At 33.8% G+C, this 15,242-nt stretch overlaps 2 protein-coding genes across 4 annotated transcripts; one reads left to right on the forward strand and one right to left on the reverse strand.

Moving 5' to 3' along the window:
- Positions 1-660: 660 nt before the first annotated feature.
- LOC131852363 (polynucleotide 5'-hydroxyl-kinase NOL9) lies at positions 661-11,878 on the forward strand. Of its 2 annotated transcripts, none has more exons than XM_059203033.1 (6): positions 661-676; positions 988-2,601; positions 2,893-3,109; positions 3,613-4,095; positions 9,275-9,438; positions 11,620-11,878. In XM_059203033.1, exons 1-6 carry the CDS (start codon positions 664-666, stop codon positions 11,874-11,876), a joined length of 2,748 nt encoding a protein of 915 aa, XP_059059016.1. In that variant the 5' UTR covers positions 661-663; the 3' UTR covers positions 11,877-11,878. The 2 variants fall into 2 exon arrangements, with proteins under 2 accessions (XP_059059016.1, XP_059059017.1); XM_059203034.1 differs by having other exon boundaries at positions 669-899.
- Positions 11,879-11,957: 79 nt separating this feature from the next.
- On the reverse strand, positions 11,958-13,693 carry LOC131852364 (ras-like GTP-binding protein Rho1). Of its 2 annotated transcripts, none has more exons than XM_059203036.1 (2): positions 13,583-13,693; positions 11,958-13,369 (listed from the first exon to the last, which is right to left on the reverse strand). In XM_059203036.1, exon 2 carries the CDS (start codon positions 13,362-13,364, stop codon positions 12,786-12,788), a length of 579 nt encoding a protein of 192 aa, XP_059059019.1. In that variant the 5' UTR covers positions 13,365-13,369; positions 13,583-13,693; the 3' UTR covers positions 11,958-12,785. The 2 variants fall into 2 exon arrangements, with proteins under 2 accessions (XP_059059019.1, XP_059059018.1); XM_059203035.1 differs by having other exon boundaries at positions 13,503-13,680.
- Positions 13,694-15,242: the final 1,549 nt, after the last annotated feature.

Genomic DNA, 15,242 nt, shown 5'->3' on the forward strand with positions numbered 1-15,242 from the left:
GGCATAACAGTGAATATTAAAACTGGTTAAATTATTGAGCAACCAAAACGCCATTCCAAAACGTGTGTCGTACTAGTACCTCTCCAACTTTGCTGACGAAGTCAAAGATTTTCTATTTATTATTTTGATTACAGAGCATCATCATCAAGATTAAAAAAATAGTATGTTATGTTATATTCGACGCCATAGATTCGCTTGAAGATATGAGGAAGGAAGTTTGGGCAACGTACTATCACAAATGTTCTTCTTACAGTTGGTGTATGGCGTCTAATTAGAATATCTCGAAAGACGAATTATTAATTCGTTGTTTAGGAGCAGAGGAATCTTTGAAAGTTTGTCCTTAAAACATAGTCTCGTATGTAAATGTGAGTAAATTTTGTAAATATTAACTCTATTTGGCAGTCTAATTTCGACATCATATTTTGACTTATTTTCCTATGTCGAAACCACGTATGGCCATATTTGTATTTGCACTATGCATAGCAGTGAAAACTGAATGTTAAGGTTATTATTTTTATTTTTTCAAATCATTAAAACACATCGTCCAAAAGTTAAATTCTTGTTCTTAGGATTAATGAAAACACACATTAAAAAAAAAATTGACAGCTGTTGTCAAAATTTGACGTTTAGGTTGTCCTGTCACATATCATCTGTCGGCTATCTATGTTATCATCCCGTGCATCCCTAGGTTATGTTATTTACCTTTGCTTGCATATAACTGCATATAACCTGAAATGACCTAAATTTACCTGACATGCGTTAAATTCTAGACATCCAGATATTGATTATTGGTAACTGCAGTTTTGTACGTGTCATTCTGACCAGTGAATTGCAGATTTTCAGTACTGTTTATCTCGTGGTAAATTTGTAACTTAGATGTTCAAGTTAATTTGAAATTTGTAAGGAACGACTATTATATTCGATTAATTATAATTCTTACTTAGTATATTACACTTGTAAAATCATTATATCGTTTTCTCTAAATAGTAGTGACAATGGAATACTTCGAAAAGGCGCACGTTGCAAAAAAAGAATTTTCGAAAAAAGAGAACAAAACTGAGGTTGCGGTTAAAAAGCAATTGAAACAAATGCTACATGGATATAAACAGAGCGACATAAAACTAATTCGAGAAAGCGAACATATTGACGCACAGAAATACAATGAAGATTCTAGTTCAGTAAGCGGGTTTTCAGATTTGAATCTCACTAGTTCTAGCAATGAGGATGATATACACATCCGCACTATTAGTTCAATTTCTGAAGAAAGCAATGTGACATTCCCAAACAAAAATGAAGACATGAAAGTCAATTTAGATGACAGTAATTCAGTATCTCTAAATACCGCAGAGTCAATCTCAGAATGTAAAGAGGATATAGAGTCCATCTCTGGAGAAGATTTGTCTCTAAATGTTAATGATGAAAGCTTACCATCAGACTTATCTGATAATATATCTTTAATAAGTAGTATGATGGAATCAGTTACCGAATTGGATTCTGATGAGTCTGAATTTGATGCTAATGGAATTTTAGCATCAAAGATTCTTAAGAAATTAGAGCAGAATGAAAAATTTAGCAAAAAGAAAAAACAGCCATTAAAAGGAATGGAAATAAATATAGAATGTGTCAAAGATGATAAAGTTAAGAAATTAACAAAACATAAAGTTGATGTGCATGTCAATAACAAATTATCTGTTAATGAAGAACTGTACAATTCCTTTTCTGATGATAATTCTTCTCCATTTGTGTCTGTGACAGCCACTCAAATGGAAGTGGATCAGAGCTTTAGTGAAATATTAGGTAATTACAAGCACTCCACTGTAAGCAATATGCCATCTGATAATCAAATTGTTACACATTCTATAAACAGCTGTAACATATTTTCTGTTGACAATATGACTTTAGAGAATGTAAGTGTCCAGAAAGGAGTGAATGAACTCACAGATGAGTATGATACTACTGGAGATAATGTTAAGGATATTACAGATTCTAACACTCTACCTGAAGAAGAGAGCACCAATTATGATGACACACTTCAATCAGAACAAACATTTGAAAGAGAATTGTCAACTGAATCAACAGACAAATTTGTAAACCCAATCAAGGTTTATAATAGGAACAATGTATGTGTTATTGTATTGAAACATCCAGCTGAAATATTTGTTCATGGAAAAGTATCTGTACAATTGCTTGGTGGAAAAATTGATATTTTTGGATACACTTTAAATGATGAGAAATATGAAGTATATGCACCAAATTGTCATTATGCACAGAGAATAAAAACAGTTGAAAATCAGAATGAATACTATGGTTTATTTGGGAAGTTGAGTGCTGCAGGGCTGGCAGTATATGAAGCAGAGGAGATTGTTACAGATATTGGTGAACATGATGGCATCATTAAATTGAGTCAGTTAATAGACCACAAAATAGATTTTGTTGAAAATCATTTTAAAGTGGCAGATTTATTTACCAAGTCAAGTAAAAATATGGAATATCCAGTCAGAAATGCTTGTGATATCTTGAAGTGTTCACTATACCTGTCAAAGCCGTGGAAACATTTTGAGGAGATTGCTGATTGGGAACCTGTCATTCAACATGCACTGGGTGTGTTTGTTTATTCAATATTATAAGAATAATTATATATTCATTACATAATTTTTTTATTTTTACATATAATGAAATCGCAAAATCCAGGCAAAAACTGTCTGTTTATAGAATACACCACATACAATTTTATTAATGAATTGTTTAAGCAAATAATAGATGGTGTTGCATACAATTCTTATTTATTGTTGTCATTTAATTATTATGATATATAACCATTTACAAATCTATATGCTTGCTAATTTGTGGTCATTATGTTTTTTAATGTGTTATTTTATTTAATATTTACAGATCGTAAAAGTAGGGGCATAATATGTGGCGGTAAAGGTTTGGGCAAGTCAACATTCCTCCGGTATTGTGTGAACCGACAGTTAGCACATGGGCCTGTGCTGGTAATAGACTTGGACCCTGGACAGGCAGAATTTACCGTTGCAGGAAATATTTCAGCTACTATTGTCACCAAACCACTTCTTGGACCTAATTTTACACATTTGGAAACCCCACAAAAGTATGCCAATTTAATAAAACTATTACACATGTAGTATAATAAAATGGATTGATAAATTAAGATAATGTAATTTGGGATCAAATGTTTTAATCAATGGTTAACAACCATTCTTATTAAACACAGTGATACTGGGAACTAGGCAGTAAAGAAACCTTTCCAAATGATACTTATTACGAGATGTCAACATTTTTGCATTGAAATATTACTGGGACTGTAAAATATATAATTGAGATTAAAATTTATACATTTATTATTAATTTATTAGTAATTGGGATTTTGTAGATCGATACATGTACAGGTACAATTCAAAAAACTTAAAAATGTGGATGGTACATTAAATATATTAATAACAACAACTTATACACTGTATTTCGACTCTGCTGTTGCTAGCCATGAGGCGGGTCATAAATTGATTAAATCATAGACAACTATTTCGTGTCCCTTGTTTTCCCAGAATATGAGCCGATATATATTTTCAATCTTAAATGTGGATCTTTTTTCAGAATGTTGCACATTGGCATGATTAATACAATGGACAATACGAGACGGTATGCGGCCGCCATTGCTGAGCTAATTCATTATTGCCACAACAATAAATCCTTCCAAACTCTACCGTGGATCGTCAACACAATGGGCATGTGTAATGTGGTGGGGCTGAAGTTTATGTTGCTTACTATATTACGTACGCAACCTACTTACCTACTCCAGATTGATTCTAAAAACCCAAAGAAAAGATTCGCTTATCATTTGACCTCGAATGCAGTAAGACAACTGTATTCAGAAAATTATCATGATACATTATTTAGAAATATACCTTTTCCAGAAGGCTTAGAGTACAATTTCTTTATATCTGGTTGTTCAGAAATTTCTACAAATTCTAGCCATTCATTATCGCCAAGAGATGATAGGTATTTAAATTATTTGGCTTATTTTGGCTCGCTGTTGAGTGCTAAGAAGCAAACATTACTGGGAATTACACCTTATGAGTAAGTTCTCCTTGTACCTATTTTTTAATTCTGTATAATTTTGGTGTGTAGCAGGATAGACCACAACAACAGAGAAACCATATTGTCTTAATACCATTTTTTTTATTTATGTCGAAACAATGCATGTTTGATGTTGCATGTTTCGTTCGGTGAAGCTGTAAAGGCCTGCTACGGCCAATAGCATTAGAATATTTTGAAAAAAAAAGCATGTATTCTCTAAACACTACCAAGATTTCGAAAGCATTTATTCATAGGCAGTCCTATAAATATAGGGCTTGTCTTCATGGGTATCTCTGGCTCACCCATTTCAGCCAGCTGCAAAGCACCTTTATTAATAGGTAATATATTTTATTTGGAGTGTATGATATGGCAGTCAAGTTACAGAGTCCAAAGGCATAGTATGTAGACCTCATTTTATGATACAGATTATGATCAAGGTCCTCTTCCTTATGCATAAAGGCGACGGTTGTCTGCCACCTGGAGGTAAGAACCTACAGGTGGGTCTTGTATCAATTCAGTTACATAAAAACATTGACCCTTACCTACCAGTTTACTTAAGAATAACTTGTAAATCTACTGCTGTTCTTTTATAATTGCAGTCTCTAAAATAAATGTATACACATGTGACAGCCAGTGGTCTAGCGGTTTAGCACACCGCCTTCCAATGGTCGCGGGTTGGATTTCTCGTATGGTCCAAATATTTGTATTCATGAGTATGATTGTTTGTATCGGTCTAGTTGTTTTATATGTACGTATTCTATAAAAATATATTTAAGTATTTATATGAAATGTCTAGTGCCCATAACACAAGCTTTTGGGTCTAGATAGCGTTGTAATATTATATATAAATATTATTATATTATTATGTGAAGCAAAAATTTTGAACCCCTTTTTCCGAGAAGTGTGCGGATGGAGGAGTATAAAATTTCCTATACTTAAAGTTCATATAAAGGAGTGCAGAAATGTAATATTAAAAAAATATGCTTAAAAATTCAAATAAATCTATTAAATAAGCATTATACACACAATCATGTACTTGACACACACACACGCATAAAAGTTTAGTCTTTAACAATCGAGATTGACAATTGTTCAAAGTTATAATTTAAATGTATTTTGGTTGAATTTTGACCATTGGGCGAACACAAGTATTTATATAATTAATGTATGGACTTAATCAATGTATGTGTGTATAAATATATTTATTACACGTGTAACATATTCTAATAGAGGATTGAACTGTACAGTAGATTTGTCTTATGCATGCATTGTACCTTCTCAGGTCGATCTATAGACGGTAAATACAACCCGATATAATACTAATGTAGAACATGTCTTAGAAATAATGTTAGAAATTAGTTATGAAACTCAACTATATTACCAGTAAACTATTGGTTTAGTCTGATTTGTTCAATACCTGGGTTAACCTTAGGAACCATAGGAGAAACTGTTCTAGTGTTCAGTGCTTCACTTAGATAGCGGAGGAGGAGTCTCACTCTCACTGACCGTCGCCGTTGGCTGACCAGCTGTCGCAAACTCATCGACTAAAATAACTTACACGCGGCACTAAAATCAGGGGAAATGTGATGGAGAACCGATGAGATGCATCCTGAGTAGCTTCCTAGATTTCCATGTATATAAACGAAACATTATATGCATCATGACTAGGGCCCTCACTGGTTACTGTACTGTAAATTAAATAAATACGTGGTAAACTTTGGCTTGTGCTTAATAAAGACCTGCAGATTTTGCCAAATAGAAGAGGAAACGCCACTATACATCCCACTCATGCATAAACGATATATCTTCTTTGAAAAAAACACACTGTATCAAATATCCTTAAATTTTTATCCCTGAGAGGTATCGGCAGCGTAATCTATATAAAGAGAGCACAATAGATTTCTATCGTCCGGTGAAGCTGCAAAGGCCAGCTGCGGCCAACAGCATTAGAGTAGCCCGAAAAAAAATCTCTCTGCAGTGCTACAGATCTAAGTAGGAAGTTGCCTAAACTCCTTAATAAAAAAATGTAGTCAAAATCGGGACCGATTTCACATAGCCCGCCATTGTGTTTCTACTCCACCACCATTTCTCCGATATTGCACTTGTTTATATTGTTTAGAACAGCAGGAATCCGTCGTGTATTGAGAAGTACATATATTTCACATTATCCGCCTTGTGCACAGTATTAGTTTCAGGACGATATGTAGGTACTTACTGTAACATTTTATATCCCTTTTATTTAAAGGAGAAAAGATAAATTCTCCATTAAATAAAAGTGTCTTGCACACGATATTTTTATATACGTACTCATATTGTTTAGTTCGTAAAAATAGAACACAATTACGTAGAATAGTATTATTACGTACGTAGAATACTATGACGCCTCCACATTTGAGAATGTTGTAGCTCACTGATGACTCAGCACAGTTTTGTATGAATGGAGAATGTGAGCGTTACTCCTCAGAATGATTTATTGCAACACCTGTGCTTGTTAGCTCGAATCTCAGCGAAAATTTGTGTGTCAATTCAATTCTTCAACCGGATAAGTGTCCATACATTAGAAAATAACATGAAACCTTCTTACTTTAGCCTTTGGTTGATACAGCGGTATTTTGATAAATACATGACTAGATTGTTTACAAAAAACATAAATTTATACTAGCCATTTTCCGCGAATTAGTATACTTTTTTGAATCAGTAGATAATATCTTTGTTTGTACATCTCATACGATTTATATTCACGATAAATTTAATTATTATGTATTCTTTTAAAAGTCAAAACGTTACAGAACGACAGACGCTATCGTATTATACCAGGTTAGGTATATTAGGTACATAATATTACTAGGTTTGTATGAGTAGTGATTACAATTTCTACTTAGTAGACACATAAAAGTAAAAAGTTACAGTTTTTTCAGAGCGACGTAGTCTAATCTTTTACATTTTTTTGAACTGAAAAAACACTAGTGATGGAAAACACCGATAACAAACTAAATAAATCCGCGAGACGACGCGGCGCTAGTCTCACCATGTGTTTGAATTCGAATATCCTCTGGGAAATGTCGCCAAGACAGAAATGTACTAAAAGAAGTCCGCGACAGCATGTACTTGTTCTTTATGTATATATATAAAGGCCAAAATGTATATATTTATAGGCATTATTTGAGCCATAAATATATTTAGATACTCTAATAAAAAAATATAATTTGCAGTGCTGAATTAAATTATATCAAAAACTAAATAGTTACCGTTACCTGTTTTAATATTAAAATAGATAAACATACCCCTTTTTATTTACGTAGACTTCGTAGAACTACTAGCGGCTACTTAGTATAATAAAGTCACGAAAACGCTAAAAACAATAAAGTCAACGGTGGCGTATGGAGCCAATCTCATGAATTTAACATTTATTTATTTGTCGCCCTCGGAGATCTAGCGGTTTAAACTGTTTTACTTCCGATAGGCGCGGATTCGATTCCTCATACGATGTAAATGTTTGTATTCATGAATACGAGTGTTTGATTTAGGTTTTCTGTATCTACAAATGTTATGACTAGATTTTGAACAAACATACCTTTTCACAACTGAACGGATATTAATGAAATTTGGCATAAAGATAGAGGGCATCACATAGGTTACCGATTATCACAAAAAATATACTGAGGGTTGAAATAGGGGACGCTTGTTAGTGCTGACCAAATTGCGGGTAACAGTATCAGATGTAAGGAAAACTATCATTGGGCAATTTATCAAAATACTATAATAAACCCAAAACAATTATTTATAGAATGTTAGCGCGCCTATCTCATATATAGTTTGCAGCATCATTATCTATAGTTCGAGTGCTGTTTACACTATTGTATTGTGTATATTTGTGGTAAGTCGCTTTGAAAGTTTTGTTTTATTCCAATGGTTTACAAACAAAAATATTATGAACTATCCCGAACATCGAGCGTGCGAAGTCACGTGCTCAGCTTGTATAGAATATGTATAAAGAATGCTGACCGGAATCAGCATGTCACGATAAATGTCGGTCCAGCGGTCCATAATTATAACGAATGCGTAATAAGATAATAGCATTACGTGCATCTCCCGGAATAGGATTATGAGTCATATAGTGTGCAAACAAAAAAAAATAGATATACGATTGAGTACTTACACGTCATAGTGCCTTATCATTGTTATTAAGTATTATATCTACTTTAGAAAGACAACTATTTTTCAATAATTATTGAAATCAAAATGGCAATTCAAAGGAATGTTTGCCAAAGGAAAAATCGTGATCTTGAACTATTTTTAGTAAATTCGTCTATTATGATCAATGGTCGGGCGATTAAAAATAAAAACTGCTACAGTGCGAGTCAGACTCGCACACCAGAAATTGTGAACAAATGAGGTTTTTATTTATTTCTCAAACGACTGATAAATATGAATACTTTGTTCATTGCATGATATTTTTAGTAGATACTTTTATGTATAAAGCCTTTATCAAAAGATTGCAAATTATGTAGAACAAAACACAAAATGGGTTCGAAGTTTAAATACGTTTTAAATTTCGAAGACATTTTGGAAGTTATAAAATATCTCTACATTCAAATAACAGTTTCTCAAATGTTTTAGCTGTAGGATTCGGTTAGTTTTGTTTAATGGTTGATAATATAATTATGCACCCGCCTGCGTTAATACACCACAACCCTAGTATGGTAGAATGACCATGAAGTCAGGTCAGTTAGTAAGTATATCATGGCGAATTCACAAGAAATTAACCACGATGGCTTCCAGAGACGGTTCGAAGGTCGACCTGACATGGTACATACTTACTGGTCAGGAGTCTCCATTACTAACAATCCGGAGGGGATCAGTCAGTCAAGCAAACGATTTATTAAGCATAATAGACGGCCGTTGTGGTCTAGCTGATTCGCATACATCCGACGGTCCCGTGTTCGATCCCCGCACGGCACAAGCATTTGTACTTATGAGTATGATTAATTATATTGTTATGGGTGTTTTCTATGTATATTATGTATGTATATATACATTATATACCTATATCCATTCGTATCAGTTGTTTAGTACCCATAAAACAAGCTGTACTTAGCGTTTGACTAGATGTAAAAATTATCCAAGATTATTATTATTATTATAGAATCCATAAGTAACCAATTTTTTATTCTTTCAGGGTGAATTACCAAGATTTGTACATAGGTTTTAATATAAGAGTAGACAAGAATGCAGTGTTGAATGTGATTAATGGAAAAGTCGTAGCGCTATGTCAAGTGACGCAAGATAAGGCTGGCCAGGTGTTTACCCTTACAGATAAACCGCTACTGTGCCATGGATATGGTAATATTCTAGTCATTCGTACTTTATTTTAGTGATCTATTAACCACTTAGGGGTTCAACTATATATGTCGTACAAATTCCATAATATTTTATCCCAATTCCAAGTTACAGCTGGTAACTTGGAAATGTTAAAACATTTAAAATTTCGTGTTTTATACAAAAATTGCAGTCTTGTCAGAAATAAAGGAACCCAGTGCATAGGATCCTAGTTTTAATGATGTTCGTTTGTTACCTCTTCATGATGAAGTGATTAAGGTAGAGATATTTAATGCAATGTAACGTAAAAGTAGACTATATGACGGTGACTGACATAGGCTGTATTAATTTAAAAAAAAAAACAAACAAAATGACCAATAATAGCTACTACTAAATATATTCACATTTAGGTACCTATATGATGTATGATATCATATACCTAAGTGTATGGTTGACACACTAGTAACTATCTATATCATATAATATTAAGTATTCAATACTTAATATTACTAACACTAGTTATTCATTAAGTATATAAAATGTTCTTTTACCTACCTAACTTCTCATAGACTGATCATTGTTTTGTTATTGTAACTGGCTATTATTAGATTCTCTTCATTTCTGTATGTTCGTAATTACGAGAAAAAGGATGAATGAATTTCGCGAAATACTATATTTAATTTGATTCGTTATTAGACCAAATTAATAACTGATATTGTGTCATTAGAAATGGTTGAGCCTAGTCACGAGATTGCATGAAGTCTTGTAGAACATAGTTTTTGTTTATTAAATGGTCATATTAACTGATTGATACACAAAATTAATAATTCAACATAAAAATTGATCAAGGTTGCTTATATAAATAATGACAATAATAAAAAAATAAATGTGTTTCAAAAGATCGGAACGATCGAGTAATTGCGGCTTAACTCATCGACCTATTGTAAAGATATGAATGCATAGACACTTAATAAATGATCAGACTCACTGGAGGACAGTCCCAACTGCATTATTAATGCACCAGTGAGTGTAGAATGAATATCGGGCTTCGGGCTTACCCAACGTTTACGTATGACGTCATTCTAAATTTCGGTAAACGCACGAAACGGCACATCAGGTGCTGACCATCCTGTAGAAAAACAGTGCCACTAAATTTAGACGTTGATCATGTGTTTATGTTAACGCATGATTTGAACTTTGACCTTTATTGCATAGCTATTACCCGTCGTTGCTCGCGTTAATGATGGTTTTGTCAATTATTAATTATGAACAATAATTCTGCAAAGTTTGAAGCAAAGAGGATGACGCAATAATTTCTTACGAACATCACGCCTTTCCTCAACCCGCCAACTATAAGTTAAGAAAAAGTAGTCTCTATCCGTCTCCAGGCTTCCTAGCTATTTCTAGTCATATACATTATTCCTATACTTTACTATAGGCGTAACCCATTCTCAAAATTGCAGTGTTATTTCTGTAGTTATAAATAAAAGCTGCTACGGAGTTGATCTAAACAAAACCATTAAAAACCTAAATGGTATCAATTTGTAAGCAGTTTCACCTAAATGATTTAATAGTAATATCAATTACGAATTCTAGCAGTTTTGTTTTATTTAAATAGTGCATAAACAGTGAATAACGATTTCGTTAGTGAGTCATGTATGTACTTGAACCTAATGACGTAAGAATCCATTTTAATACCGCCTTGATTTCATACAATTTGTGTTTGCGAAGATTTAAATCACAATCGCATATACTGCTCAATGGATTGGACATTTAGCAAAGTGTTATGCCATAAATTGATAACTCACTTATCCAAATCTATCTTATTCCAATTAAATCGGCTCCACTGTCTACATTATATGTATATAACTTATTTTATGTTTTCACTAATGTTTAATATTTTTAGTTCTCATATTAAGGTAATTATTTGTAATTCTCAATGTGAATCTAAAACCTGTATCATTGTCTAGTATCTAGGTCGACACAGACAATGTCACGCGCATTAGCTAGTATGAAATACTTGACCTACGAATTTATAGATTAATAATTATAATACTTGAGAACTTTGTATTAATTTCATTTGCTAATGTAAAATTATGTATTGCAATGTTATCAACATTACAGCAATAAAGAGCTGATTAAAATTGATAAATTCACGATTGTTTGTTCATTTATATATATTATTGATAATTGTTTGTTTCATAGGATTGATTCGGAATATTGATCAGGCCAAGAAGGTGCTATACATCATCACATCAAATCAGAGTGGCCTGACACTAACTAATGCGATAGTGTATGCTGATTGGGTGCCAGAGTTGGTGGGAATGGAGAAACACCTGCCAGAGGGACAAACAGTGCCATACCGCACTGCTTCTGTTTACCAGCAAAGACAGCTGATGTTTGCACCACGCAGGAGGTTCAATCCCCTCCAACTATTAAAAATGTCAAGGAGGAATACCTAAATTGAAACTTTCAATGATTAGTTAATAAATTTGTAATTGGAATAGATCCAAAATATCTTAAATTATAAAAGGAAGTCGTAATTAAATGTTAATTAATGTATATTTGAAAGATAATTTTGTACTTACAATACTAATAAAACATAACATAGATTTTTTTTTAACTTAATTGCCCTTTTTGATCCATAAATGCTGAATGAATTTCTTATAAAAGTCAAAAAAAGTATAGAAAAGAATTATTAAAACATGGGGTTCCTTTATTACTAATAAATGATAGTAGCATGCAATATGGAAAGTTAATTTTTCACACAAACAAATAGATACAATAAAAACTGCCTAAGAACCATGAGCTGATGTTTAGCCCCAAGGAGCCGTATGCACACTGGCACCTCACGGCGTGGCCAGTGGACAGGCACTTGCTGAGAGTCGGAGCTCATGCTCCATGTCAAATAAACATCCTACACAATTTATACATCACTATTTTATTGAAAAATTAAAATACAAAATATCAAACTAAACAATCGAGTCTCAGTGATAACACCGGTCGCAAATACACCTATAGTTAAAAGAAATGCTACTTGATTATATAACATGATAGCACAAAAAATCTAGTGGACCTCCAAAGCTGGAGGTCAACACTCTCCCCCCGACTACATATTTTTTTTAAGGCAATTACGCTTACTCTTTATAGAATATCTATAAAATATACAAGTACCAGTTGTGAAAGTGTAGTCACACGAATACTGAGTGGGTGTGCGTGCAACGCGCGCCGCGACATCGCGTCAGCTGTCAGTATCGGAAGGAAGCACTGGCCGACGTCGCGACTGCTGCAGTCCGAGTCGTTTTAAACGTAAGTTTAACAGGCAGTATGCGTACAATTCATAAATCAGAGTTCGCCCAACAACAGCACAATTACAGCAGACAACACCTGGTCTTCTTCTTCTTCTTGACCTGTAACGCGGCGCGAGTCGCCGTCTCGAACACTTCACGCACTCCCTCCTTGCTCTTTGCCGAACACTCCAGATATGCAAACGCGTTTATTTTTTCTGCCATAGCACGGCCTTCCTGAGGTTTAACTGGCTCCTGTTTCATTTTGCGAAGTTCACTGATTGTGGCCGGGTCATTGCGCAAATCCTTTTTGTTACCCACAAGAATAATGGGCACATTAGGACAAAAGTGTTTCACCTCAGGTGTCCACTTCTCAGGTATGTTCTCGAGTGAGTCAGGAGAGTCAACTGAGAAGCACATGAGGATGACGTCGGTGTCGGGGTAAGACAATGGTCGCAGTCGGTCATAATCTTCTTGTCCGGCTGTATCCCATAACGCGAGTTCCACTTGTTTTCCATCAACTTCTATGTCGGCGACGTAATTCTCAAACACTGTCGGCACGTACACTTCCGGAAACTGATCTTTACTAAACACGATCAGGAGACATGTCTTACCACAAGCACCGTCACCGACGATAACTAATTTTTTGCGTATAGCAGCCATCGGTCCTGTAAAAGAATACAACGCAAATAAATATGATGGGGTCGAGCGTCAACGCCTTTCATGACTTATAAATATGGCCGCCATATAGGATTTATGGGTAGGGAGTAGTCAGTTAAGCCCTCAAATGTGAATAAGCACCTGAACTAGCGGAAGAAGAACAGCACCACCACATAGCACCCTCACATGCGACGGTGTTATTTATTATATTTTGTAGATACCTGAAGATTCTGGCTAATTTCTGCAGAATATTGGCTTATCGACACTTTTTTTAATCGTCTTTGCTCATCACAAGCACTGGTTTTTATTTTTTTTTATGACTTTTGACGTGGATATGTGGTTTTCGTTCAGCGACAATCGGGTCTTATTTTAGGTTGGCAACACCGATATTTTAAGCGTGTTTTACATTGAAGTCAATGAAAATTACTCCATCTACGGTTAGTACTCTTTGGCTTAGTATCATGATTAAATGGGCGTCCACTCTATGCACAGCTAAAGAATATGAGGTAAAAAACTCTGTGAATGCGTATATAATATTGTGAGAGTGTTTTAAAAGCGTATTTTGTGCCTGTCCTTCGAGTGTATACAGTAAAAAGTACAATTTTAGTTTGTTGTGGACTAATTATATATCAATGTTATTAATAATTCTCTATTGTTTATTAATCAGCGTTCTATTGTGTCAATCAATTCGTTATTTGATCATTTTTAGTAGTTTATTTGCTGCATTAAAGAGTCCTCATTCCTAAATACATTCACCATTTAAAGTCACACATCAATCTGTGAATAGTAAACATTAATTTCAGTATTAATTGAAAATACAAATTTGTATATTTGGTGTCAATAAATTATTATTATTACTGTCCATTATAACAATTAATTAAGAACTATAATTATAGTTATGTAAAATGCTGTAATTTTTTCCTTTAATTTTATTATTAATGGCAACTCATACTAGTTATATTTAAACCCGATATAGACGTACAGCCTTGCCAACAGTTTAAACGCGGTATTGCATTATCAAACCTACATACAATTTAATAAAGTTTTTATTATGGCTTGCCACAAAGTGCAATCGCGGAATGGGAAATATAAATAGTTTTGGTAGGAATAGAATTTAACTGATCCGATAAATTAGGATAGGACTTACAATCATTAGGAACAATGTTTCGGTAAGAAACAGTATAGGTATAATCAAATATTATTTTGCCACTAATATAAATAAAACATATAGGTATTATTAAAAGTAATTAAATAAACATAAAGAATAGTAATTACAGCTTAATGTAAGCTACTAAAAGGTAGAGATTTCTAAATTATTCATGTTTAATAGAGCGGGTATAGCGGTAAGTAGAGGAATCTGATGTGAAAGGAAGGAATTATAAAGTGTGGAAAGACTCAGTCTCACAAGTCAACATGTCTGCTATCTCGCTTCTTTGAAAACACGAAAGGCTAGGTATGTAAATGAAAGAGATAGAGAAAACTCTTGTGATAAATTTGGGTAATAAACTTATGTCAATAATACAGTAATACTTGGGTTTACTCTGTTTAAGAGGGAATCCTTGTAGGCTTGTCAGGCACTCCTACAAGTCACTACTAATTACTGTTTTAATTTCATAGTAAGGATATATTTATTCTGTGGCTTTGTATGTGACCATAGTCATCATCTGCTTCTTCCTTATCCCATTTATTATGGGACGGCGTAATATGTTTTTCTCTTCCATTCATCTCTGTTGTTTGTATGTGGCCATAGTATTCTTCGGAAAATACCGATGATTCTGGGGGTAAATGATAGATACCAACACCAACACACCCAGCCCAGTGGCGTATCATAAAAGATTTGGTGGTAATAAATAAGTGACATAGAAACTGAAAAAAAAAGTT

This window comes from Achroia grisella, unplaced genomic scaffold, assembly GCF_030625045.1.
Source record: "Achroia grisella isolate CSIRO2021 unplaced genomic scaffold, CSIRO_AGI_Agris_v1 utg848, whole genome shotgun sequence".
Lineage (NCBI taxonomy): Eukaryota > Metazoa > Arthropoda > Insecta > Lepidoptera > Pyralidae > Achroia > Achroia grisella.